The 24,830-nt window shown below is 40.7% G+C and overlaps 1 protein-coding gene across 12 annotated transcripts in view; it reads right to left on the reverse strand.

Annotated features, from left to right (window-relative positions):
• The window catches only part of YAP1 (Yes1 associated transcriptional regulator), a 134,815-nt gene that overhangs the window by 29,102 nt on the left and 80,883 nt on the right, over nt 1–24,830 (reverse strand). For 4 of the 12 annotated variants that reach the window (XM_061440110.1, XM_061440117.1, XM_061440113.1 and 1 more), the window contains exon 4: nt 16,657–16,776. The exons of 4 other annotated variants lie outside the window; for them this stretch is intronic. In XM_061440110.1, the coding sequence (XP_061296094.1) occupies nt 16,657–16,776 (120 nt within the window). The remainder of the gene's footprint in view (nt 1–16,656; nt 16,777–24,830) is intronic. 4 more of the 12 variants (XM_061440114.1, XM_061440116.1, XM_061440111.1 and 1 more) reach the window with 1 other exon arrangement.

Below are 24,830 nucleotides of genomic sequence, written 5' to 3' on the forward strand. Positions count from 1 at the left end.
TGGGATCTAATTTTATTGCTTTGTGGTTAAAGTAACCTGGTCTGTACACTGCTTTGTGAGATCTGTGACAGGTACGGGGGCAGCCCTGCTTCTGCCCTGGGCCAGGGCTGGTCAGCGGCACTGTGCCTTTCCCCATCGGGCCTGCTTCACGCATCTCTCTATGCTCTCAACACTCTGAGTTCCTGACATCCCGACAAGACGACTGGCCCCAGCCCTGTCTGTGCTCCCTGTTTCTTCTGTGGTTTTATTTTCTGACCGACAGAGACTTTTTTCTTTTAAATTTATGAATTAAGTCTTTTTGGTTATTTCTTTTTAATGTTCTGAAAGAGCAGAGAAGAGATGTCCAAAAAACATGACTCGCTGTTTCATATTCTTCAAAGTCTTATTAATCTTTCACATGGCAAAAAAGCCACATTTAAGAAACGTCTTTACAAAGAATAAATGGCTGGTACCTTAATAATTATGGTTGACAGTATTTTACAGGGGAACGGACAGAAAAAAGCCAAACACTTAAGAGCTAACATTTGCTCCATTGGTGGCTCAGATGGTAAAGAACCCGCTTGCAATGCAGGAGACCTGGGTTCGATCCCTGGGTAGGGAAGATTCCCTGGAGGAGGGCATGGCAACCCACCCCGGTATTCTTGCCTGGAGAATCCCCAGGAAAGAGGAACCCGTTGGGCTACAGTCTATGGCGTCACAAACAGACACAACTGGGTAACGAAGCACAGCACAGCAACCTCATTAATACAATTGCTTATATCTACCTGTCACCAACATCATTAGATTCACAACTGACAGGTATCATCAGTTCAGTTCAGTTCAGTCACACAGTCATGTCCGACTCTTTGCGACCCCATGAATCACAGCCCAGCAGGCCTCCCTGTCCATCACCAACTTCCGGACTTCACTCAAACTCATTTACTATGGAGTTGGTGATGATATCCAGCCATCTCATCCTCTGTCGTCCCCTTCTCCTATAGCCCCTAATCCCTCCCAGCATCAGAGTCTTTTCCAATGAGTCAACTCTTCGCATAAGGTGGCCAAAGTATTGGAGTTTGAGCTTCAGCATCAGTCCTTCCAATGAATACCTAGGACTGATCTCCTTTAGAATGGACTGCTTAGATCTCCCTGTAGTCCAAGGGACTCTCAAGAGTCTTCTCCAACACCACAGTTCAAAAGCATCAATTCTTCGGCACTACACTTTCTTCACAGTCCAACTCTCACATCCATACATGACCACAGGAAAAATCATAACCTTGACTAGACGGACCTTTGTTGGCAAAGTAATGTCTCTGCTTTTGAATATGCTATCTAGGTTGGTCATAACTTTCCTTCCAAGGAATAAGCATCTTTTAATTTCATGGCTGCAGTCACCATCTGCAGTGATTTTAGAGCCCCCAAAATAAAGTCTGACACTGTTTCCCCATCTATTTCCCATGCAGTGATGGGACCGGATGCCATGATCTTCGTTTTCTCAATGCTGAGCTTTAAGCCAACTTTTTCACTCTCCTCTTTCATTTTTATCAAGAGGCTTTTGAGTTCCTCTTCACTTTCTGCCATAAGGGTGGTGTCATCTGCATATCTGAGGTGATTGATATTTCTCCCAGAAATCTTGATACCAGCTTATGCTTCTTCCAGCCCAGCATTTCTCATGATGTACTCTGCATATAAGTTAAATAAGCAGGGTGACCATACACAGCCTTGACGTACTCCTTTTCCTATTTGGAACCAGTCTGTTGTTCCATGTCCAGTTCTAACTGTTGCTTCCTGACCTGCATACAAATTTCTCAAGAGGCAGGTCAGATGGTCTGGTATTCCCATCTCTTTCAGAATTTTCCACCGTTTATTGTGATCCACATAGTCAAAGGCTTTGGCATAGTCAAGAAAGCAGAAATAGATGTTTTTCTGGAACTCTCTTGCTTTTTCCATGATCCAGCGGATGTTGGCAATTTGATCTCTGGTTCCTCTGCCTTTTCTAAAACCAGCTTGAACATCTGGAAATTCATGATCACTTATTGCTGAAGGCTGGCTTGGAGAATTTTGAGCATTACTTTACTAGCGTGTGAGATGAGTGCAATTGTGCGGTAGTTTGAGCATTCTTTGGCATTGCCTTTCTTTGGGACTGGAATGAAAACTGACCTTTTCCAGTCCTGTGGCCACTGCTGAGTTTTCCAAATTTGCTGGCATACTGAGTGCAGCACTTTCACAGCATCATCTTTCAGGATTTGAAATAGCTCCACTGGAATTCCATCACCTCCACTAGCTTTGTTCGTAGTGATGCTTTCTAAGGCCCACTTGACTTTACATTCCAGGATGTCTGGCTCTAGGTAAGTGATCACACCACTGTGACTTTCTGGGTCGTGAAGATATTTTTTGTACAGTTCTTCTGTGTATTCTTGCCACCTCTTCTTAATATCTTCTGCTTCCGTTAGGTCCATACCATTTCTGTCCTTTATCGAGCCCATCATTGGATGAAATGTTCCCTTAGTATCTCTAATTTTCTTGAAGAGATCTATAGTCTTTCCTATTCTGTTGTTTCATAGTATGATATAAAAAACATGGCCTTTAGAGTCAAACAAACCATGATTAGAGTTAGGCACATCAGTTCAGTACTTCATCTAATTCTCAGTTTTCTCAACTATACCTTGGGGATGGATCACTGTGGGTGTGTGTGCTCAGTCACTCAGTTGTGTCCAACGCTTTGCAACCCCATGCACTGTAGCCCACCAGGATCCTCCATCAATGAAATTTGCCAAGCAAGAACACTGGAATAGCTTGCCATTTCCTCCTCTAGGGATCTTCCTGACAGGAACTGAGTGTGTCTCCTACATTGGCAGGAGGATTCTCTACCACTGAGCCAGGTGGACGCCATTGTGGGGCTTATAAGTAAAATGGAAAGCTTCCGTTATATTCCTGGAAGACAATATGTGCTCCAAAAATGTTAGCCTCCTCCCCTCTCCAAACAGTTCTTTCTAAAACTTGAAGATTACTAGCTTTTTAGATAATCAGAAGGGGCCACAGGACTGGAAAAGGTCAGTTTTCATTCCAATCCCTAAGAAAGGCAATGCCAAAGAATGTTCAAACTACCACACAATTGCACTCATCTCACACATAGCAAAGTAATGCTCAAAATTCTCCAAGCAAGGCTTCAACAGTACATGAACTGTGAACTTCCAGAAGTTCAAGCTAGATTTAGAAAATACAGAGGAACCAGAAATCAAATTGCAGACATCCACTGGATCATACAAAAGGCAAGAGAGTTCCAGAGAAACATCTATTTCTTGACTATGCCAAAGCCTTTGACTGTGTGGATCACAACAAAGTGGAAAATTCTTCAAGAGATGGGAATACCAGACCACCTGACCTGCCTCCTGAGAAATCTGTATGCAGGTCAAGAAGCAAGTTAGAACCGGACAGGGAACAACAGACTGGTTGCAAATAGGGAAAGGAGTACGTCAAGGCTATATACTGTCACCCTGCTTATTTAACTTATATGCAGAGTGCATCATGAGAAACGCTGGGCTGGATGAAGCACAAGCTGGAATCAAGATTGCCAGGAGAAATATCAATAACCTCAGATATGCAGACGACACCACCCTTCTGGCAGAAAGTGAAGAGGAACTAAAGAACCTCTTGATGAAAGTGAAAGAGGAGAATGAAACAGCTGGCTTAAAACTCAACATTCAATGAAGACTAAGATCATGGCATCCAGTCCCATGACTTCATGTCAAATAGATGGAGAAACAACGGAAACAGTGACAGACTTATTTTTTGGGGCTCCAAAATCACTGCAGATGGTGACTGCAGCCATGAAATTAAAAGACGCTTGGTCCTTAGAAGAAAAGCTATGACAAACCTAGACAGAATACTAAAAAGCAGAGACATTACTTTGCTGACAAACGTCCGTCCGGTCAAAGCTATGGTTTTTCTAGTAGTCATGTATGGATGTGAGAGTTGGACCATAAAGAAAGCTGAGTGCTTAAGAACTGATGCTTTTGAACTGGGGTGTTGGAGGAGACTCTTGAGAGTCCCTTGGACACCAAAGAGATCCAACCAGTCCATCCTAAATGAAATCAGTCCTGAATATTCATTGGAAGGACTGATGCTGATGCTCCAATACCCTGGCCACCTGATGCGAAGAACTGACTTTTCCAATAAGACTCAGATGCTGGGAAAGACTGAAGGTAGGAGGAAAAGGGGATGACAGAGATGACAGATGATTAGATGGCATCACCGACTTGATGGACATGAGTCTGAGCAAATTCCAGGAGATGGTGATAGACAGGGAATCCTGGTGTGCTGCAGTCCAGGGGGTCACAAAGAGTCAGACACGACTGAGCAACTGAACTGACATATAACCACCTTGGCTTGAATTCCCATACCTTCTCTCTCCCATCCCTCCACTCCATCATGCTTGTCACTGTTTCTAAGCATTTTATGATTCACAAAGATATGTATATTTATCTTTTCCTACAAGATCTAAACAGGAAAAAAATAGGTGGTGGAGTTTGAGCCTTAGCTCAGCCTCCTTAGGGATCCTTCTCTTTTGGTGAAAATGTTTCTGGCATTCCCAAAGGGCACTCAACATATTTTCTCAAAGAGATGTTTTCACACATTGTGCTATACCAGTTTTGAAAATATGAGTTAAATATGAACTGGGGACTGATCTGAGTATCTGTCACATATGGTGAACCTCTAATTCTGAGGTCTAGAGCAAAAAACTACTGGGAAAAACATTTTCCATTCCAAGCAGTTAAATAAATTTAAAAAAAAAATGCTAGAAAATAACCCATAAGTAAGCTGAAAAGCGTTGAAATGATAAAATATGACTGATTTCAAAACAGATTCTAGGGTTATTAAGAAACATTAAAAAAAAAAAAGCTTTGAATTTTCCACATTGCATTTTTTTTAATATTGCATATAACAAGTTAATGTAAATATATATTCTTGTGAAAACTGGCTGGACAATAACAATATTGTATGAAAATAAACATAACTATCCTCTGCTCCCCACCAGTTTCTCAGAATTAGATGCCATTAGCAGTAACCAGTAATGGCAGCGACCACCGCTGATGGCACGCTGAACTGGTTGGTAAGGTTGTTGTCAAACCTAAGCTGACTGCTAAAAACCACAGAAAGGGAAAAATAGGGTATCAAAAGACGGAGTAAAAACTCCACAAAATTAAAAAGAAATCTGCACAAAATATGCAATAGATAGTTTCTCTAGCTAATAATGGTCAGTCTTTTTTTGGTTGTTTACTTCAATGCTGTTTGTTACCTGTGGATATAAGCAGTCTGCAAGTTTCTGTACTAAGAGTTCACTTAAATGACCAATTCAAACAACCTTGTTTATCCACTGAAGCTGGGATTTCTTCTCTTCAGAAGCATCCCGTTCTTTACCTTCTGACCATCTCAAGCATTTCAACAAAGCACAGAGCAGCGCACCCACATGGGGTGCACCAGAGACCTCACAAGCAGGCAGGAAACAAAACAGGCTTTGTTTCATGGGGGAAGGGAGCAGGGCAGTCCAAAAAAAGAAAGAACTGCATTACCGACATCTTCCCCTAAGTGATCAACCACCAAAATCCAAACGTTTCCAGTTTTAAAGGTAAAGAGAAAATAAATCTCTAAAACAGGATAGAAGTTTTTAAAAAATATGCTATATTTAAAAATTCAGAGTCTGCCGCTTAATAGTAACTTTCAAGTTACTATTTCATAACTTGAACAAATCAGTCAGAAGCAAATCAGTCCTGACAGCTTTATGGTAGTAAATTATACAATCAGCAATTACTGAAGAAGAAGAAGGAAAAAAAAGACCACTTTCTCAAAAACAAAGGAGGTCGTCACCATGGGTTCTTTTCAAATGTCCTTCTGAACATACGAGTTTTCAAACTGCAGACAAATTTTAGGTTTGCGTAATTGGTATCTTCAATCTTGTAATATTACAAAGTATTTCAGATCTGGTAATCAACTGTAGACTTTGATAATCAAGTCAATTTCTAAGCATTTAGAAATGGCACAAAATGGCATCCCAGTAATGCCATTAAGTGTAAATTTAAACTCAGAAACATTTTTTTGAACTTTTAAAACATTAACTCACATCAAACCTCCCACAACACAAGAAAGGACTTCTTTACTTTGTTTAATATTTTATCAAGTTTCAGACATTACACAATTACATGTTAGAATGGCTGTATTAGTTTGTTCATAACATTTAGAAAGAAATTTTAGGTTTTTCCTATATCGATAAGATACTTAAGACTTCTGTAAAATAGTAGGCTTATTAAAAGAAATGAAAGTTTTCGGAAAACAATCTAACAGGCCACCTGTCAGGCTTAAAAGGGTAAAAACAAAACACAAAACACCCACTGCTAGCTCAGTATTTCAATATGACTGAGGGAACTGCACTGTCTACAAAAAGTTGTTACTAACTGGCACAATAATTATGTATTTTAAATAAGGCTAGGGTCCTAATTTAATGACTGAATACCTTTTCATTATCAATATGCAAAAGATGTGTCCCAACACTGTTAAGCTATACCTAAATGAAAAGTTATTCTGAGATATTCACCCTTTATCAGTAGTTTTAATAAAGTCACAGGGCTGTGTGTAACCATCACCATTGTCTACTTTCAGAACATTTTCATCATCCCCCAAAGAAGCCATTTATTCCTTTGTGAGTACACTTTCTGTTGCCCCTTCCCCAGTTGCTGGTAATCATTAAACTACTTTCTGTCTCTTTGGAACTGCCTATTCTGAACAGGTCATATATGTGGAATCAATTTTGTGACTGGCTTGGTTCACTTTGTATGTTTTCTAGAGTCATCCATGTTATAGCATGTATCAGCATTTTACTCCTTTTTATCACCGAATAACTTTCCGAATAACATTGTACAGATCTACATTTTGTTAGTTTGTTCATCAGTTGATGGAATATCTGTTATTTCCACCTTTTGGTTTTCAAGAATCATGTGGCTACAGACATTCAAGTCTGCAGGTTTTTGTACGGACATACGGTTTGCACTTTCGGGCATACATATCTAGGGCATGGAATTGCTGGGTCGCACGGTGGGTGCAACTTTCTGAGAAAGTGCAACAAAACGGTTTTCTCGAGTGGCTGCCTCCGTTTTCAATCACACGGACAATGGACGAGGGTGCCAAGTGCTCCATGTGCTCATCAGCACTTACTGATGCCTGTCTTTCACTTCAGCCATCTTACTGAGAATAAAATGGTATCTCACTGGGGCTTTGGTCTGTATGATGTGGTAACAGCTAACCTCCTCTAATAGTCCACGCTAGCTCTTATCATAGGAACACTCTGTACTTTTCTCCCTTCCCAATTATCAACCTCCAGGGCCCCCAAACTGGGTTAAAGTATTTAAATCTTTATAAACTGTTCAAAAATATCAATAACATCTTTATTTGGATCACAATAAACTGTGGAAAATTCTGAGAGATGGGAATACCAGACCACCTGACCTGCCTCTTGAGAAACCTGTATGTAGGTCAGGAAGCAACAGTTAAAACTGGACATGGAACAACAGACTGGTTCCAAATAGGAAAAGGAGTATGTCAAGAGTGTATACTGTCACCTGGCTTATTTAACTTATATGCAGCATACATCATGAAAAACGCTGGGCTGGAAGAAGCACAAGCTGTAATCAAGATTGCCGGGAGAAATATCAATAACTTCAGATATGCAGATGACACTACCCTTATGGCGGAAAGTGAAGAGGAACTAAAAAGCCTCTTGATGAAAGTGAAAGAAAGAGGAGAGTGAAAAAGTTGGCTTAAAGCTCAACATTCAGAAAACTATGGCAAATAGATGGGAAACAGTGTCAGACTTTATTTTTCGGGGCTCCAAAATCACTACAGATGGTGACTGCAGCCATGAAATTTAAAAGACTCTTACTCTTTGGAAGGAAAGTTGTGACCAACCTAGATAGCATATTCAAAAGCAAAGACATTACTTTGCCAACAAAGGTCCGTCTAGTCAAGGCTATGGTTTTTCCTGTGGTCATGTATGGATGTGAAAGTTGGACTGTGAAGAAGGCTGAGCGCTGAAGAATTGATGCTTTTGAACTGTGGTGTTGGAGAAGACTCTTGAGAGTCCCTTGGACTGCAAGGAGATCCAACCAGTCCATCCTAAAGGTGATCAGTCCTGGGTGTTCACTGGAAGGACTGATGCTGAGGCTGAAACTCCAATACTTTGGCCACCTTGCGAAGAGTTGACTCATTGGAAAAGACCCTGACGCTGGGAGGGACTGGGACAGGAGGAGAAGGGGACGACAGAGGATGAGATGGCTGGATGGCATCACCGACTCGATGCACATGAGTTTGGATGAACTCCGGGAGTTGGTGATGGACAGGGAGGTGCTACGATTCATGGGGTCACAAAGAGTCAGACACGACTGAGTGACTGAACTACCTAACTTAGGTCAATTTGATATCGTCTTCCTTCAACCATCCATCAAAGGTCTGGCATGAAAATTCATTATAATGGTATTTTTCAAACAATACAATTGTGAATAGAGCTTAAAAAACATTCAACAGAACATTTTCTCCTCATCACCTCATTAAGCAGTTTGGGGCAGGACACAGGAGTTGCTAAATGAGGTGAGGAGGAGAAGGGAGAAAGTAATCTTAACTAGCCTTCAGCTCTGTCTCCAGGACATAACTATATTTTTTCCCTCTACTATGAAAACAGTGTTTAAAGTACAAATAATGAAATGACTGGTCTATAAAGAGACAGGGAATAATGTTTTAAAATCTACCTGGCGTCAAGAATTCATGTTAGATTAACGAGTAAATAGTCCCATTAACAATAGCTTTATTTCTAATTACATGTAATTTATTACTCTTTCACTAGGGGAATTTATAATTTAAAAGAGATGAATCTGAGTTTTGACTGCCAAGTGCAAAAATTGGTCCTTTTATATAGGGTAGCGCTTGACTGGCTTCTCATCCTTTAATGTTCCTCTTTGAAAAGTGTTCCTGACTACCTCACCGCATTCCCTCTTGGAGCACCTTAGGAGAAAGCCCTTCATTGTATTTAACAGGTTTTGTGACGGTTTATTTACTCAGTAGCCTGCAACCTCCACCCCCCAGCTATTAGCACAGTGCCTGGTACGTAGCTGGCACTCATCTGCTGAATGAGTAAGTAAGTACGAAAAGTTTTTATCCCTGGTTAGTAGGATGCTATTAGTAATGCACAAGAGAATCTCCAAATTGAAGCGAGTCCAGAATGAATTCTGAAGTGACCTCAGCAACCAGGGTAGCAGAACAACATGAGCATAAAACAAAGAATACGAACCACTCCCCTTCTAAGTCACTCCAACTGATTTCAGCAGAAATCCATCTGGCTTTTCCCTCCGGAAGTCTATAATCTCTTTTTCTGTTTATCTGAATCTCTGGGTGGGCACAAAAAGTGACACCACTAAATGGATCTCCTCTTCAGTGCATTTTATAAGACACTTGCTATTAATGCAGAGGTGATGCTGGAATCAAGACTGCCAGGAGAAACATCAATCACCTCAGATACGCAGATGACACCACCCTTATGGCAGAGAGTGAGGAGGAACTCAAAAGCCTCTTGATGAAAGTGAAAGAGGAGAGTGAAAAAGTTGGCTTAAAGCTCAACATTCAGGAAACTAAGATCATGGCATCTGGTCCCATCACTTCATGGGAAATAGATGGGGAAACAGTGGAAACAGCGTCAGACTTTATTTTTTTGAGCTCCGAAATCACTGCAGATGGTGACTGCAGCCGTGAAATTAAAAGACGCTTACTCCTTGGAAGGAAAGTTAAACCAACCTAGATGGCATATTGAAAAGTAGAGACATTACTTTGCCAACAAAGGTCTGTCTAGTCAAGGCTATGGTTTTTCCTGTGGTCATGTATGGATGTGAGAGTTGGACTGTGAAGAAAGCTGAGCGCCAAAGAATTGATGCTTCTGAACTGTGGTGTTGGAGAAGACTCTTGAGAGTCCCTTGGACTGCAAGGAGATCCAACCAGTCCATCCTAAAGGAGATCAGTCCTGGCTGATCTTTGGAAGGATGATGCTAAAGCTGAAACTCCAGTACTTTGGCCACCTCATTGGAAAAGACCCTGATGCTGGGAGGGATTGGGGACAGGAGAAGAAGGGGACGAAAGAGGATGAGATGGCTGGGTGGCATCACCGACTCGACAGACAAGAGTCTGGGTGAACTCCGGGAGTTGCTGATGGACAGGGAGGCCTGGCATGTCGCAATTCATGGGGTTGCAAAGAGTCGGACACGACTGAGTGACTGGTTGTGTCACTCAGAACTGAAGTTGTACATCAGAACTGAACTGACGCAAATGTAACTTGAAACACAGGTTTCTTTTAAAAATAAATTTTCTTAGGTCTGATGGGAGGAGTTTTAGTAACACAAGCCATTAATTTAAATTATCACTTGTTATACAAAGAAAATACTTCTTCACTATGTAATTATTTGTGTCACTGAACCATGATCAAATAGAAAATATGCATTAATTTCACCTCATTAATGTATGTGAGGAGGAGAGGGCGTCAGAGGATGAGATGGCTGAATGGCAACACCGATGCAATGGACAAGAACTTGGGCACTCGGGCGCTTCGGGAGATGGTGCGGACAGGGAGGCCTGGCGTGCTGCAGTCCATGGGGCTGCAGAGAGTTGGACACGACTGGGCGACCGAACAACAGTGTATGTCTACTCATCCTCAGCGAATAGAAGAGAGTGCATATATGAAAAATAGACTATTTTGACACTATCCTCCTGAATATAACATAAAGAAAAAAAAAGACTAAAACGGCAAACCTCAACTTTGAACTAACTTTGATATTCCACAACCTTACACATCCAAACGTTCATTTCAGTGTTAATTTTTTTTTACTTAAAAAAAAAAAAATAGTGAGGGCAACAATTTGTAACAATCGCTAACAGTGTGTTTTAAATTGGGCTTCACTGAGCACATGGCCTGGAGTTATACTTCCAATCAGCTTACGTCAGGCTTTCTATTACAGCAACTTTAGGGAGGTTCTAAAGTTTAGAAACCAAGCATACCAAAACTGTATCCATCTTTAAGGCAGTAAAGCTGAACCCTACTAACACACACATGTTCAAATTCCCAGATGTGTCAGAGTTTGACAGTGTAGACAAAACTCAACTCTTCCATCCAGCACTGGCCATTCCCTGTCAGATGCTTGCCTGGGCATACTCACCATGTGATAAGGCTTATCTTTAGATTAAGTTGAAAGATTTCCTAGTCTCCTCTTCACAAGTAATTTCCAGCTGTGACCGGAGGGCCAAAAGCTAAATTTAAATGGTGCAATAAATAGTTCAAAAGTATCTTTGAAACCTCAGGGCACTCAAATCCAGAAAGCTACGAAGAAGTAACCTTAAGCAGGGATCCAGAGCAGCCACTGAAGACTTCATACTCTAGCATATTCTATTAAATCACAATAATTAAGAAGGGGCTTCCCTGGGGGCGCAGACGGTAAGGAATCTGCCTGTAAGGCAGGAGACTCGGCTTCAGTCCCTGGGTCCGGAAGAGCCCCTGGAGAAGGGAACTGCAACCCACTCCAGTATTCCTGCCTAGAGAATCCTGAGGACAGAGGAGCTTGGAGGGCCCCAATTCATGGGGTTGCAAAGAGTCGGAGATGACAATAATTAAGGACTGGAAATATTCTTAAAAGCATCCAGTATATGAGTCCAAATAAGCTGAGAAGTCAGGTATCTTTCTGAATGAACTGGTTATATTGTGATACCAGAATAACTTGGGTCTCCTGATTTCTAACTGAGGAGGTACATTTTTCTACATCACAATTTAACTCATATTGAATTTTTCTGCATCACAGTTTTATTCAAATTCATATTGAATGTATTATGCAACTACTATGGAGAAAAGAGGATGCTAGCTAATTTCTTTTAAAGGATTTTCAAGGTCATATAAAATGCCAGGTCAGAGATGTGTTGTAATTATTTTTCTCACTAGATAATGTGCATTTAAAAACTACACTGAGTGTTACCTTTAAAGAGGCACTAGTTAAATGAAAGGCATCCAGAAGAAGGGAATTAAACTAGTAAAGAACTCAGAAAAAACTAGAGAAACCACAGTTAAAGGAGAATGTTCTCATATTAGGACTGTATTCACAAATTTGAAGGGAAGTAAATTTCTTAGTAATAAAGGAACACATACTTTCTGGTCATTAGAACTTTCCTTAAATAAAATGGACTGACTTGTAATATGGTAAGCTCCTAGTCAAGGGAAAGGTCAAAGGTGAGGTTGGAAGGTAATCTCTTAAGGATGTGGCAGAGGCGAGGCCTGATAATCCAACTGGATGGTTTTACTTCTGTAGCTGGAAACTCACTACCTTGGTAATTTCCTCAAGATGAGTCACAATATGTACGTCACAGTACATAAGTAAATGCATTAACCATTGTCATCTTCCTCCCTCTGAAATTCCCATGTATTAGCATTGGTGACTTAGGTGTGTTTCTGAAAGATTAACTGCTTGCAATCTAGATTTCTTTAAAATTCTAGGTGTCAAAAGATCAAGTCCAGATTCCAGTTCTGTCACTTAACTATGTAACTCAGTAAGTCATGATTTTCCTAGATCTCAGAGAAACTCAGACTTAGGGCAGTATTCCCTCCCTCTCCCAGTATTTTTTTAAAATGGATGTTGGTGGGTTTGCAGTCACAGGACTGGGTGGCTCAGCGGGCAGGAGTCAGGGCGCTAAACGCTCCTCAGTGCCCAGGGTACCCCCTCCCTCCTCCCCTGAGGAAAAGTGAAGAGAAGAGTCACAGGTTGCTTTTATGTGCCAAACTTGGTGAGATTTATCTCTTTTAAGACGCTGCAGTTAGCAACAACTCTATTTACCTGAAACACAATGAAACAGCTTTTCCTCCCCACCCTAAGTAGTTAATAATATAGTTCACAACCCAAACTGACATTTTAGGACCGGGAGGCAATATTTAAAAGAGGGTAAGGAAAACAAAACAAAAAACAAAGGAAAAACTTGTTTTTAATGCATGGATATCAAGAGACTTGCTTCAGTAAAAGTTCAAATGAGCTGATGATGGTATTCTAGCTACTCAAGACTCCATTAATGGAGTTACAGAGTTAGTTCCTACAGCCTTCAGTGCTTTCCCTTCCTCTACAAGAGAGGGTATGATATTTAGTTGGTCATTAGGTGCATCTTCATTAAAAGGAAAATATTACTTTTAACAGCTATCGGAAATATTTGCTCTTAAAGGGAAAAGGTTAATGCATGTCTGAACACTTAAAAAATTTAACACACCTTTAACTACTGATGCAAAATATTTAACTTTGATCAGAAAGGTGTGCTGAACAACTTTTGGTTTGTAACTGAAAAGCAAGTTTTGGAATACCTTGAAACCACGGACGAAAATTAACATCTAGGTTTTAATTACCTGTTACATTTCCATGCACAGAATGTCTACGCACAGATTTGCTGTTAGCGATTACAAAGGATATTGTGTTTTCAAAGGATATTGTGTTTTTGCCAACCTAGGTTATTTATTACCTCCTTTAAGACTCAAAAGATACACCTTTTAATCCACATCTCTAGTTCCAGTACTTTATTTACACCAAATGTGTTTTTAATCTCTGTGGTCCCATCAACACTTATTTCCAGAAACACAGATTCTAACACTATTTAATATGTTCTTTCACATAAACAGGGACATCAGTTCACTGACCATTCGTATTCTGGGGTAGATTTTTCATTCTGAAGAATGGGAATTTTTTGGGTTTGCTTTCATTAGGGCTTTCTCTGGAAAATATTCATATGGCTATATTATATAAAATAAATAATCTTACGATGCACAAGAAAATGAGTCTTTTTATGTTTGCAAGTATAAAATCTGTAGGGGGAAAAAGTATAAATATGAAATAATTTAATGACCTGTGTAATATTCAAGCATTAACTTACTTTAATAAGTGTAAAAACAGTCCTAGTACAATTCCTTAAAAATAGATAAAAGCCCTCCTTTTTTCACAGCCAGTAAATATCAGCTAGTTCTTACTGCCACTGGATGTCACCTCATGATTTGTTACAAATTATCAATCAATGCTGAAAAATAATATAAATGTCAAAAATATACAGTTTTCATAGAAGGGCAAGAAAAGGGTATGAGATTAAGAGATACAAACTACTATGTATAAAAAATAACCAACAGGGAAAAATACAGTACAGGGAAACAGTCATTATTTTGTAATAACTTTAAATGGAGTATAATCTATAAAAATGTTGAATCACTAAGTGATACACCTAAAACTAATACTGTAAATCAACATAAAATAAAAACTTCAATAATTTTTTTTAAAGATATAGTTTTTAAATCTTAAAGAACAAGAAAATAGGATAAAAAGGAACCAATACATAACAAATTACGAATTTCCTAAACTTAAGACATAGGTCAACTTAAGGTAAAAAATGGTAAATACTTTAATATAGATTTGGGGAATATAGGAAAGCACATTTCACAACCATGAAGGAAACAACCTATCATCTGTTGGTGTTTGCGTGGTTCAAAGGGTCAGAAAGGGGATAGTTTATATTTTGGGGGCAGATAAAATGCAATCTAGCATAGAACTTTAGATTTCAAGGAAAACTCCTTCAAATTCAGCTGCGAACAGCTTGTCTCTATTTGCTGTCACTCTGGATCAGAGAAACCCACACTTTTTTTCTTCCCCTTTCCTGCTCCCCTTCAGTTACACTTGAGCTCTCTGACTGAAAAGGTCTGGAACAGATTAGAAGTCGGGCCACAAAATAAAAAGCTTTGGCAAGCTGTCAAGCCTGTCTGGAATACACATACAACAGTGGGCCCAGAAGGGGAAACTAAAAGCAGGAAGAGTATTTTGCGAAACCTTTTCTTGGCATACTTAATTGTACGCTGTGTGTACATATGTGTTGAGGTGGGAGGGAGATTATTATTTTTTTGGTACTTTCTCCCATTTAAAACAAAAGACCAAGCTGTGTGTGTAATTAATGGATCTACTTAAGCTCACAGCCAACTTGCTTTACTTCACTTTTTATTAACTGAAAATACTTAAAACAAAAACCTTTGTTCCAACTGCTGATTTCTGTAGCTAGCTAAGAGTTAATCATCATTTTTCAGAACCTCATGTAGAGGGAAAGAAAAATCCCACAGTACCATTTTTTAAAATTACCAAATGCGGACAAGCTGAATTCATTTCATTAAAGATGATCTGAGGAAACATGGCTGTTATCGTTCTAGTCCATACAAACGGCAACATTTATTAAATTTTCTACCTTACTTGGGTTCCTGTTTCAACCACAAGGCCTTATTCAAGTATTAAATAGAATCTGAAGTTGCAAATTATTAACATGCCACATTACTTTTTTAACACCCAAATAGGTCTTGAAGCTCAAAAGGCTTGCATTTAAGCCAAACCGGGTATTTGTCAAAGCAACAGTCTCTGCCCTGATCCCACTCTGACTTTACCTGAATAGGGGTCAGTTCATAACGCTGACCAATTGGTGAGCTTGGGGCGGCAAACCCAAATGTCGGGGTTTTTAAAAGGTATACATACAGACACAGAACTGTTTGGAACGTTCCTAACAGGGCAGTTATTTTGCCCAGCCCTGGGTAGAGTTTTCTTTCTTCCCTTTTACCCCAGACTGTGTTCTGATGGCACTCAAGGAGTTAATTCCTCCTTCCCGGAAGGGCCCCGCAGTTGTTGTTAGGTCAACCCCTGCAAAGCTTCAAAGGTTCTGAGCTCCCGCAGTCTGACCTACTCAGTGATCTGCACATTGTTTTCATTTAGCTACATCCAGTCCAAGACGAAAGCTTTAAAACCACAATGATCTGCTCCTTTTTAGATTCATTTTTCCATGGCTTTGGAAAAATATCTCAGAAACCCAACTGAAGAAAAGGAAAACAGTGAAAAAATATGGATAAAAAGGCCCCAAAGAGCTTGTATACTATTATCAAGATATGCACATTTGGGAGGGGAGTATTTCTTTGTGCAAATGGTGATTTTTGTCATTTGATTTGAGGGAGAAATATGGCTTTACTTTTTGTTTCCTAAATGAAAAGCAAAGAAAAAGAAAAAAACACCTTAAAATATGGGTGTGGGGTGGGGGAGTGAGGGCAGAAAGGAAGAGAAGGGAAAAGGCGCTGCCACTGGCCTATCTCTAGGTGACAGGGGTCCCCGCCCCAGCTGGGGACAGAGAACATTTTAACACCAAGACACAGGATGGGAGTCACTGCTCTCTCAAGTTAAGCATAAGCAGACACCAGTCACTCACCGACAAAAGCTGCTATTTCAGGTTTTAGATGAAGCAACAGCCTGATTATTTCTATAGCTAAAAAGATCATTTTAAACAAGATCTCTGTGCTGCTCAAAAATGAGAAAGAAACAGTCAGTCTGGTTAGTAAACCACCACAACATTCCTCCAATCCCATCCGAAGAATCAAAGCTAGAAAGTTGATTTAGATCCAAATTCAAGTTTAAAGTGAAAGGCATAAAAACAGTAATAGATAAGTTGGCTAGGCAGTCATTTTTTAAAACTATAAAACAACCCAACTTAATTTAAATGTACCTTCCAAAATTCATATACCAAAAAACAGTTATCAAAAATATTTAAAAAGATTTTGAGATGAACCTTTACCAAAACGAGGGTCAAGCCTGGGGTCTAGCCAAGAGGTGGTCTTGTTCTTGTGGTTTATATAGTATATTTCTCCATCCTGAGTCATGGCTTGTTCCCATCCGTCAGGAAGAGGACCTATAAACAATGGGAAAAAAAAAAATCACGGTTGGTTTTATTTGGTGCACCTAAAAAAAAGTGGGAGAGGTGCTAATTTAAAAAGAAAACACATAAAACAACTCATTAAAGTAGAATTAAGCATGTGTTCAGAGAAGAAAGGTAAACCCCCATACTTGATTCTTCTCCACCAAGAAGAAATTATCCAATAATAAAATCTACATCCCCAGAGACACAGATGTAAACAAACTTCAGATTTTGGAAAAACTCTCTGGAAGTCATGACCCAAGCCATTACTACTAGTGTTAATACAAGACACGGAGTGCTGCAGCTCAGGGACTGTCCCCGCATCCAGCCTGTTTCATGACAGTATCTTCCTAGAGACCCCAGAGCTCTTAATAAGGAATCTGTGCAAGAGTTCTCACAGCACTACGGTATCATAAACATTCCGCTTAATATAGAGCACAGTTTAGCTAAGCCTGCCAACTGCCATTGATTTCCATTATTTATGTGACTGACACACACCAAGAACACTATAATAGAGAAAACGTGGTTGAAAAGAACTGATTCTTAAGCAGCCCAGAAGTTGCTACAAGGTGGGGATGGGGCTGGAAGTTTCAGTCTGTCAGAGATGTGTGTATGTGGGGGGTGGGGGTGGGGGGGCGGGAGGGGTGGCAGGGAGAGAGTAAGGACCAGGACTGCTGGGAGGCATGTTTCTCAGGAAGAAAAAGAAAAGAGGTACAAATTCCAAAACTACAGCGTGAGGAAGCAACACCTGGGAGATAGGGCTAAGAACACAGAAAGTTTAGGGATCGTTCTAGGCTTCCCACCTAGCTCATTCAGGAAAGAATCTGCCTGCCATGCAGGAGACCCAGGTTTGATTCCTGGGTCGGGAAGATCCCCTGGAGACGGGAACAGCTACCTATTCCAGTATTCTGGCCTGGAGAATTCCATGGACTGTATAGTCCATGGGGTTGCAAAGAGTCAGAAGTGACTGAGCGACTTTCACTCTCACTTTTGGGCTTCCCTGGCAGCTCAGTTGGTTAAGAATCCGCCTGCAATGCAGGAGACCCTGGTTCAATTCCTGGGTCAGGAAGATCTGCTGGAGAAGGGATAGGCTACTCACTCCAGTATTCTTGGGCTTCCCTTGTGGCTCAGCTGGTAAAGAATCCACCTGCAATGCGGGAGACCCAGGTTTGATCCCTAGGTGGGGAAGATCCCCTAGAGAAGGGAAAGGCTACCCATTCTAGTACTCTTGCCTGGAGAATTCCATGGACAGAGGAGCCTGGCAGGCTGCAGTCCATGCAGTCACAGAGAGATACGACTTAGTAACTAAACCACCACCGAGATGATGCTATCCTTATGAGGGAAGCGAGTTGTTTTTTGAGAGGGAACGGTAATAAAATGAGAGACCCAGTGTAAGTGATCCAACCCAGGCACATTTCCTCCTTGTCTCCTCCATTTCCCACCCCCATGAAGATCAGGAGAGGCAAAGGGAAACGGACCAGCAGGAACTGACTGCTCGCTGTGTGCCAGGCACTCTGCCAAGTACACACGTTCACGGACTCATCTGGCGCAGACGATGACTGAGGACGCACGCGGCAGGACAATCTCCATTCTAATGGGAAACTGAGGCCACGTGGCTCAGCCGCACATCACAGATGCTGCTCAAACCCAGCAGCCTGATTCCTGAGCCAACTTCCTGATAACACTTCTTTTCTTTCAAATTTTATCATTTTTAAACTTTACGAAAACTTATTCTTCAGGGGAGGATAACTGCTTCACAATGTTGTGTTGGTTTCTGTCACACAAGAACGTGTCACACAAGAACGTGAGTCAACCGTAAGTACACACATGTCCCCTCCTTCTTGAACCTCCCTCTCACTCCCACAACTTTTTATTCATCTTCCACATCCAAGATTAGAGACTAAGTGTGTCTCCTGTGCAAAAATGGAACAAGTCCCTTTTCTCTAGGCAGTAAGTCCCCTACATACGAACCTCCACGTTGTGAACTTGCAAAGATGAAACGTGCACGCCCAACCCTGTTTCCGTTCGCTCATGTGTCTGGTGCACACTGTCACACGCGTGCACCCCCTACAAGTGGTTGTGCTTTCGTGCATCTCACTGCACAGAGTGCAGCAATACAGCATGTACCTACTACCCAGCGTCACCGGATCATTCTTTCAAGAAGGTGGACAGAACTGAATGCAGAAAGGAGCCTGTGCTCCCAGGGCCGGCATGAGGGAGACCAGCTTGCCCTCTGCCTCCCATCGCTGAGATCCTTCACTAGCCCATCCTCCACCTCTGCTCCCTGCTCCAGTCAGGAACCTGCCTGTTCACTTTATGCCAGTTTACGCCAGCCATCATACTCTACTACTGTACTTTTCAAGGCACTATACTGTAAGATTAAAGCTTTTTTTGTGTACTTTTTAATGTATTATTTTTGAAAAAATATTATTAACTTATTACAGTACAATACTATATAGCTTAATTGTATTAGTTGGGTACCCAGGCTAACTCTGTTGACCAAGCTCTTGGAACAGAACTCATTCGTGTGCAGGGGACTGACTATATTGGCAGTCCAAGACAGCCTTGTGAGTAGTGCTGGAAGAACTGTGGTAACAGACCACTCACACGGGCCCATGGGACCCAAGGCCCTAATTCTAGGCCGTTTTCATTTGTATCAAGAACAGACCGATTTGCTATTATACTATTATCAAAGATCTTCTTTGATGGGGTCAAAATCACGTTAGGGAATGCAGGCATGTGCAACTGGAGTGTTCTAGACTCCTACTAGATGCCACAAGGGAAGACCCTCCTCCAACCCTGAGTGTGAAGTTCTGCATATGATGCCGTGTCCAGAGCTGGGACTCTGCTGCAGGTATCCTGTGTTTACTAAGACGTGAATGGGAAGCAGACTTGGTAAACATGTATAAATAAAACCACTTCTCTCAGCAGCCTTCAGTGTCACTTTGGTCTCTGCTTCCCCACCAGGAAGTCAGAAACTTCAGAACTGTTGCTCTTTAGTTGCTCAGTTGTCCAACTCTTCTGCAACCCCACAGATTGTAGCCCACCAGGCTCCTCGGTCCATGGCATTTCCCAGGTGAGAATACTGGAGTGGGTTGCCATTGTCTTCTCTAGGGGATCTTCCCAGTCCAGGAACTGAGCCTGCAGGTGGATTCTCTACTAATGAGCCACCAGGGAAGCCCAAGGATTTGTTACTAACTTTAATTGTGGAAAATGGCTCTTACCTGGTTAAGAAGAAGAGCTGGAAATTATTGATTGCTAAATTCTCCCAGATGGATTGAAGCAGATCAGAGAGTGTGAGTAGAGTCACATATTCTATTATAAACAGAGTATGTGAATGATCTGATATTAATCCAGTGCTTTTTGCTCCTTAAATGTTTTCATTTTTATAGCTCATTTGATATCTTAAAATGTGTTTAAAATTTGTAGAACAGTAAAATGGAAAAGCTAAAGTTTATTGTAATCTATTCTCCAGGAGAAAAACCAAACTTTTGTTTTGTGATATATTCTGGATTTTTTTCCTGTGCATGTTTTGTAATACACATGTATAACTATTGACGTCATGTTGTACCTGAGCCACACTTGTTTTTATTCACTTAATATACATTATGGGCATCTTTTCTTAACACAACATGTAAGCCTCTCTCATTCTTTTTAATGGCTTCACAGATCTTACTACACAGATATACTAGAATTCATTTATCCCAGTGTTACGTATCAGAGTTGTTTCCACATTTTGTCCTAAATTTGTTATAACGTGTACAATGCACAGCACCCCCTGTAGTGACGGCACCAGCTCCATTACTACACTGCACACCCTGTACTTAACCCCACCGTACTGATGAAACACAGTGACATTCAGACAGATCACTTGCCCCAGGTAGACAGCAGAGTAAACTCTCCCAAGATAAAGATTTGAACCCAGGCAATCTGACATCAGAGATCCTGTTTAAATCATTAGCTATTTATCTTATATAAATCATATTTCTCAAGTATTTTTCATATGTCATTAAGTATAATATTTAGTATTTCACTAAAAACAGTAGACTTCAAAAATTAAATTTAGCAAACTTGCCACCAGTTCTGTTCTTGTATACTATAAACAATCAAAAACAAACCTCTACACAGCAAAACTTGGCACAACATTGTAAATCAACTATACTTCAATTTAAAAACAAAAAATAAACCTCTAACTAATCTTAACTTTCTTTTCTTGGGCTCCAAAATCACTGCAGATGGTGACTGCAGCCATGAAATTAAATTAAAAAACACTTGCTCCTTGGTAGAAAAGCTATGACCAACCTAGACAGCATATTAAAAAGCAGAGACATCACTTTGCCCACAAAAGTCTGTCTAGTGAAAACTATGGTTTTTCCAGTAGTCATGTATAAATGTAAGAACTAGATCATAAAGAGGTCTGAGAGCCAAGGAACTGATGCTTTCGAACTGTGGTGCTGGCGAAGACTCTTGAGCGTCTCTTGGACTGCAAAGAGATCAAAACAGTCAATCCTAAAGGAAATCAACCCTGAATATTCATTGGAAGGACTGATGCTGAAGCTGAAGCTCCAATACTTTGGTCACCTGATGCGAAGAGGAAAAGACCCAGATACTGGGAAAGACTGAAGGCAAGAGAAGTGGACGACAGAAGATGAGATGGTTGGATGGCATCACTAACTCAATGGACATGAGTTTGAGCAAACTCCCAGAGATAGTGAAGAACAGAGAAGCCTGGTGTGCTGCAGTCCATGGCGATGCAGAGCAAACACGACTGAGTGACTAAATTTCAGACATGAAGATATAAAGGAAAGACAAGACTGATACAAAAACAGAAAGTAGTGATGTTGCTTATTTTCTCACCTATATTTCTAATTAAGAAGTAAACATGTACATCAGATCAGATCAGTTGCTCAGTTGTGTCTGACTCTTTGCGACCCCATGAATCGCAGCACGCCAGGCCTCCCTGTCCATCACCAACTCCCAGAGTTCACTGAGACTCACATCCATAGAGTCAGTGATGCCATCCAGCCATCTCATCCTCTGTCGTCCCCTTCTCCTCCTGCCCCCAATCCCTCCCAGCATCAGAGTCTTTTCCAATGAGTCAACTCTTCGCATGAGGTGGTCAAAGTATTGCAGTTTCAGCTTTAGCATCATCCTTCCAAAGAAATCCCAGGGCTGATCTCCTTCACAATGGACTGGTTGGATCTCCTTGCAGTCCAAGGGACTCTCAAGAGTCTTCTCCAAAACCACAGTTCAGAAGCATCAATTCTTTGGCGCTCAGCTTTCTTCACAGTCCAACTCTCACATCCATACATGACCACTGGAAAAACTATAGCCTTGACTAGACGGACCTTTGTTGGCAAAATAACGTCTCTGCTTTTGAATAAGGATCTAGGTTGGTCATAACTTTCCTTCCAAGGAGTAAGCGTCTTTTAATTTCATGGCTGCAATCACCATCTGCGGTTATTTTTGGAGCCCTCAAAAATAAAGTCTGACACTATTTCCCCATCTATTTGCCATGAAGTGATGGGACCAGATGCCATGATCTTCATTTTCTGAATGTTGAGCTTTAAGCCAACTTTTTCACTCTCCACTTTCACTTTCATCAAGAAGCTTTTTAGTTTCTTCTTCACTTTCTGCCATAAGGGTGGTGTCATCTGCATATCTGAGGTGATTGATATTTCTCCCGGCAATCTTGATTCCAGCTTGTGCTTCTTCCAGACCAGCGTTTCTCATGATATACTCTGTATATAAGTTAAATAAGCAGGGTGACAACAAACAGCCTTGACTTACTCCTTTTCCTATTTGGAACCAGTCTGTTGTTCCATGTCCAGTTCTAACTGTTGCTTCCTGACCTGCATACAGGTTTCTCAAGAGGCAGGTCAGGTGGTTGGTATTCCCATCTCTTTCAGAATTTTCCACAGTTTATTGTGATCCACACAGTCAAAGGCTTCGGCATAGTCAATAAAGCAGAAATAGATGTTTTTCTGGAACTTCTTGCTTTTTCCATGATTCAGAGGATGTTGGCAATTTGATCTCTGGTTCCTCTGCCTTTTCTAAAACCAGCTTGAACATCTGGCAGTTCATGGTTCACGTATTGCTGAAGCCTGGCTTGAGAATTTTTGAGCATTGTTTTACTAGCATGTGAGATGAGTGCAATTGTGCAGCAGTTTGAGCATTCTTTGGCATTGCCTTTCCTTGGGATTGGAATGAAAACTGATATCAAATATATATACTAAACACAAAAGAATGCTTTTATGTTTAGGTTCATTTAACACGAGGCAAAAATTTAATGTGTGTAAAGAGACTGTCTAAAACAGGATGTCCTCTTTACAGAAAGAGCTACTGATCAATTCAAAGGAGTAGATAAGGAAACATTACCTTTAAATAGCTTTGCATTGCAATCGAATTCTAATAGAAAAAACAAGACTGAAAAGAAAAAAAATCTTCAACCTCAAATGTGAACTAAATAAACAATAACAGATCTGAGCTTTATTCACACACAAGAGAATTTTGATTTAAATGCTCTTGGGATGAAATTCAGTGACTTGATTATGCAGGTTTCTAAAACACTGTGTTAAACTAAGCTAACTGCTGAATAACCGTAAGAAGCTGAGACAGCAAGAGTGACATATCTTCTGAATCATCAAGTGGCACAGGCTACTCAAAGTTTGATTCAAGCATCTGGGCTAGAGTTGGAATGTAGTAAAGTCAGTAAGTCTGTGGGGAAATCTGGGCTTCTCACAAAACTAGATTTACAAGAGGAGACTACAGGGATGGATCAAAATATATTCAGAAAATTTTTCAGTTAATTTACATCCTGATTTTAGCATCATAAATATTAAAACTTCTCCAATAGGGAGTACATAAAATAAAGCAAATGTAAGTAGCAATATTTTAATGACTTAGGATAAAACGCAAGCTGAGCCCCATCCCTAGAATTTCTGATTCAGTAGGTTTGCAGTTGGGCCTGAAAATGCCCAGATGACACTGATGCTGCTGGTCCAAGGAACACATTTTTGAGAAACAATGATATAAAAAATAACTACTTACAATTCTTTGGCTGGTATGTAACTGTTACCTGAATTCATCTAACTTTTATGAGACTACAGTCGTCCACTGTTAGGCATCGGGGCAGTTCAGAGCACACTATCAAGCGCTGCGTGTCTGGGGGCAGCACACAGTCACCTCTGCTAGAGTAAGACGAGGCAAGTGGCTCACCCTCCATCAGGGTAAAGCAGAAGGCAATGCTTCTTTAAAAAACTGAAATGGCCCAAGCAACTATCCTGGAGAAGCAGACCAGATACATTTCTTTTTGGCCCCTAATGACCAGGTGGTAACGAAGAGTAGGGACTCTGGAGGCAAGTAAACTGGTGTGATCCATGGGAATTATTACTCCTAACTGAGCTTCAGACCATTTTTAGTTGAGAACTCTTCACTTTCTCAATTCAAATGAGGAATCCTCTCTCTGTGCTAACAAAATATTTTCTTTATACCTAATGCCATAACACTCACCACACGGTACTGTCCATACGTGTTTTCTTCCAGGCGAGACTGAAATACCTGAACAGAGAAGCGTACATTATGCAGTTTTCTATTTTACTGTCGAGCTCAGCGCCTACTACACAGAAAGGGCACAAAACCATGTTTGCTGACAGTAATGCAATCAAAACAAAGTCCAATTAAAATTCTTCATTTATGACTGTGAGAGAAACATATCCTGTTTTATCCTTTCTACGTTAAGTTCAATTTCTTCATTATTAAGTATCACTGAAATTAAAGGTACAAGGATGTAACAAACTCTTTTATTCAATAAGTATGTATTGAGCCCCTACTATATTAAAGTACTAATCCAGGCACTGGATATACAGCAATAAGCAAAACAGTTTCTGCTTCATGGATTATGGTCTAGCCAGGAAGACAGATAGGTATGTACAGTACAGTGCTGGCTCATGACAAGCGCAGTGAAAAAACCCCAAAAAGCCAAACCAAACCTGGAGATGGTCTTTCAGAAATGTGGACTAAGAAGGGGCTCACTGAGATGGTGACCT

The sequence above is a fragment of the Bos javanicus genome, chromosome 15 (genome assembly GCF_032452875.1).
Source record: "Bos javanicus breed banteng chromosome 15, ARS-OSU_banteng_1.0, whole genome shotgun sequence".
Taxonomy (NCBI): Eukaryota; Metazoa; Chordata; class Mammalia; order Artiodactyla; family Bovidae; genus Bos; species Bos javanicus.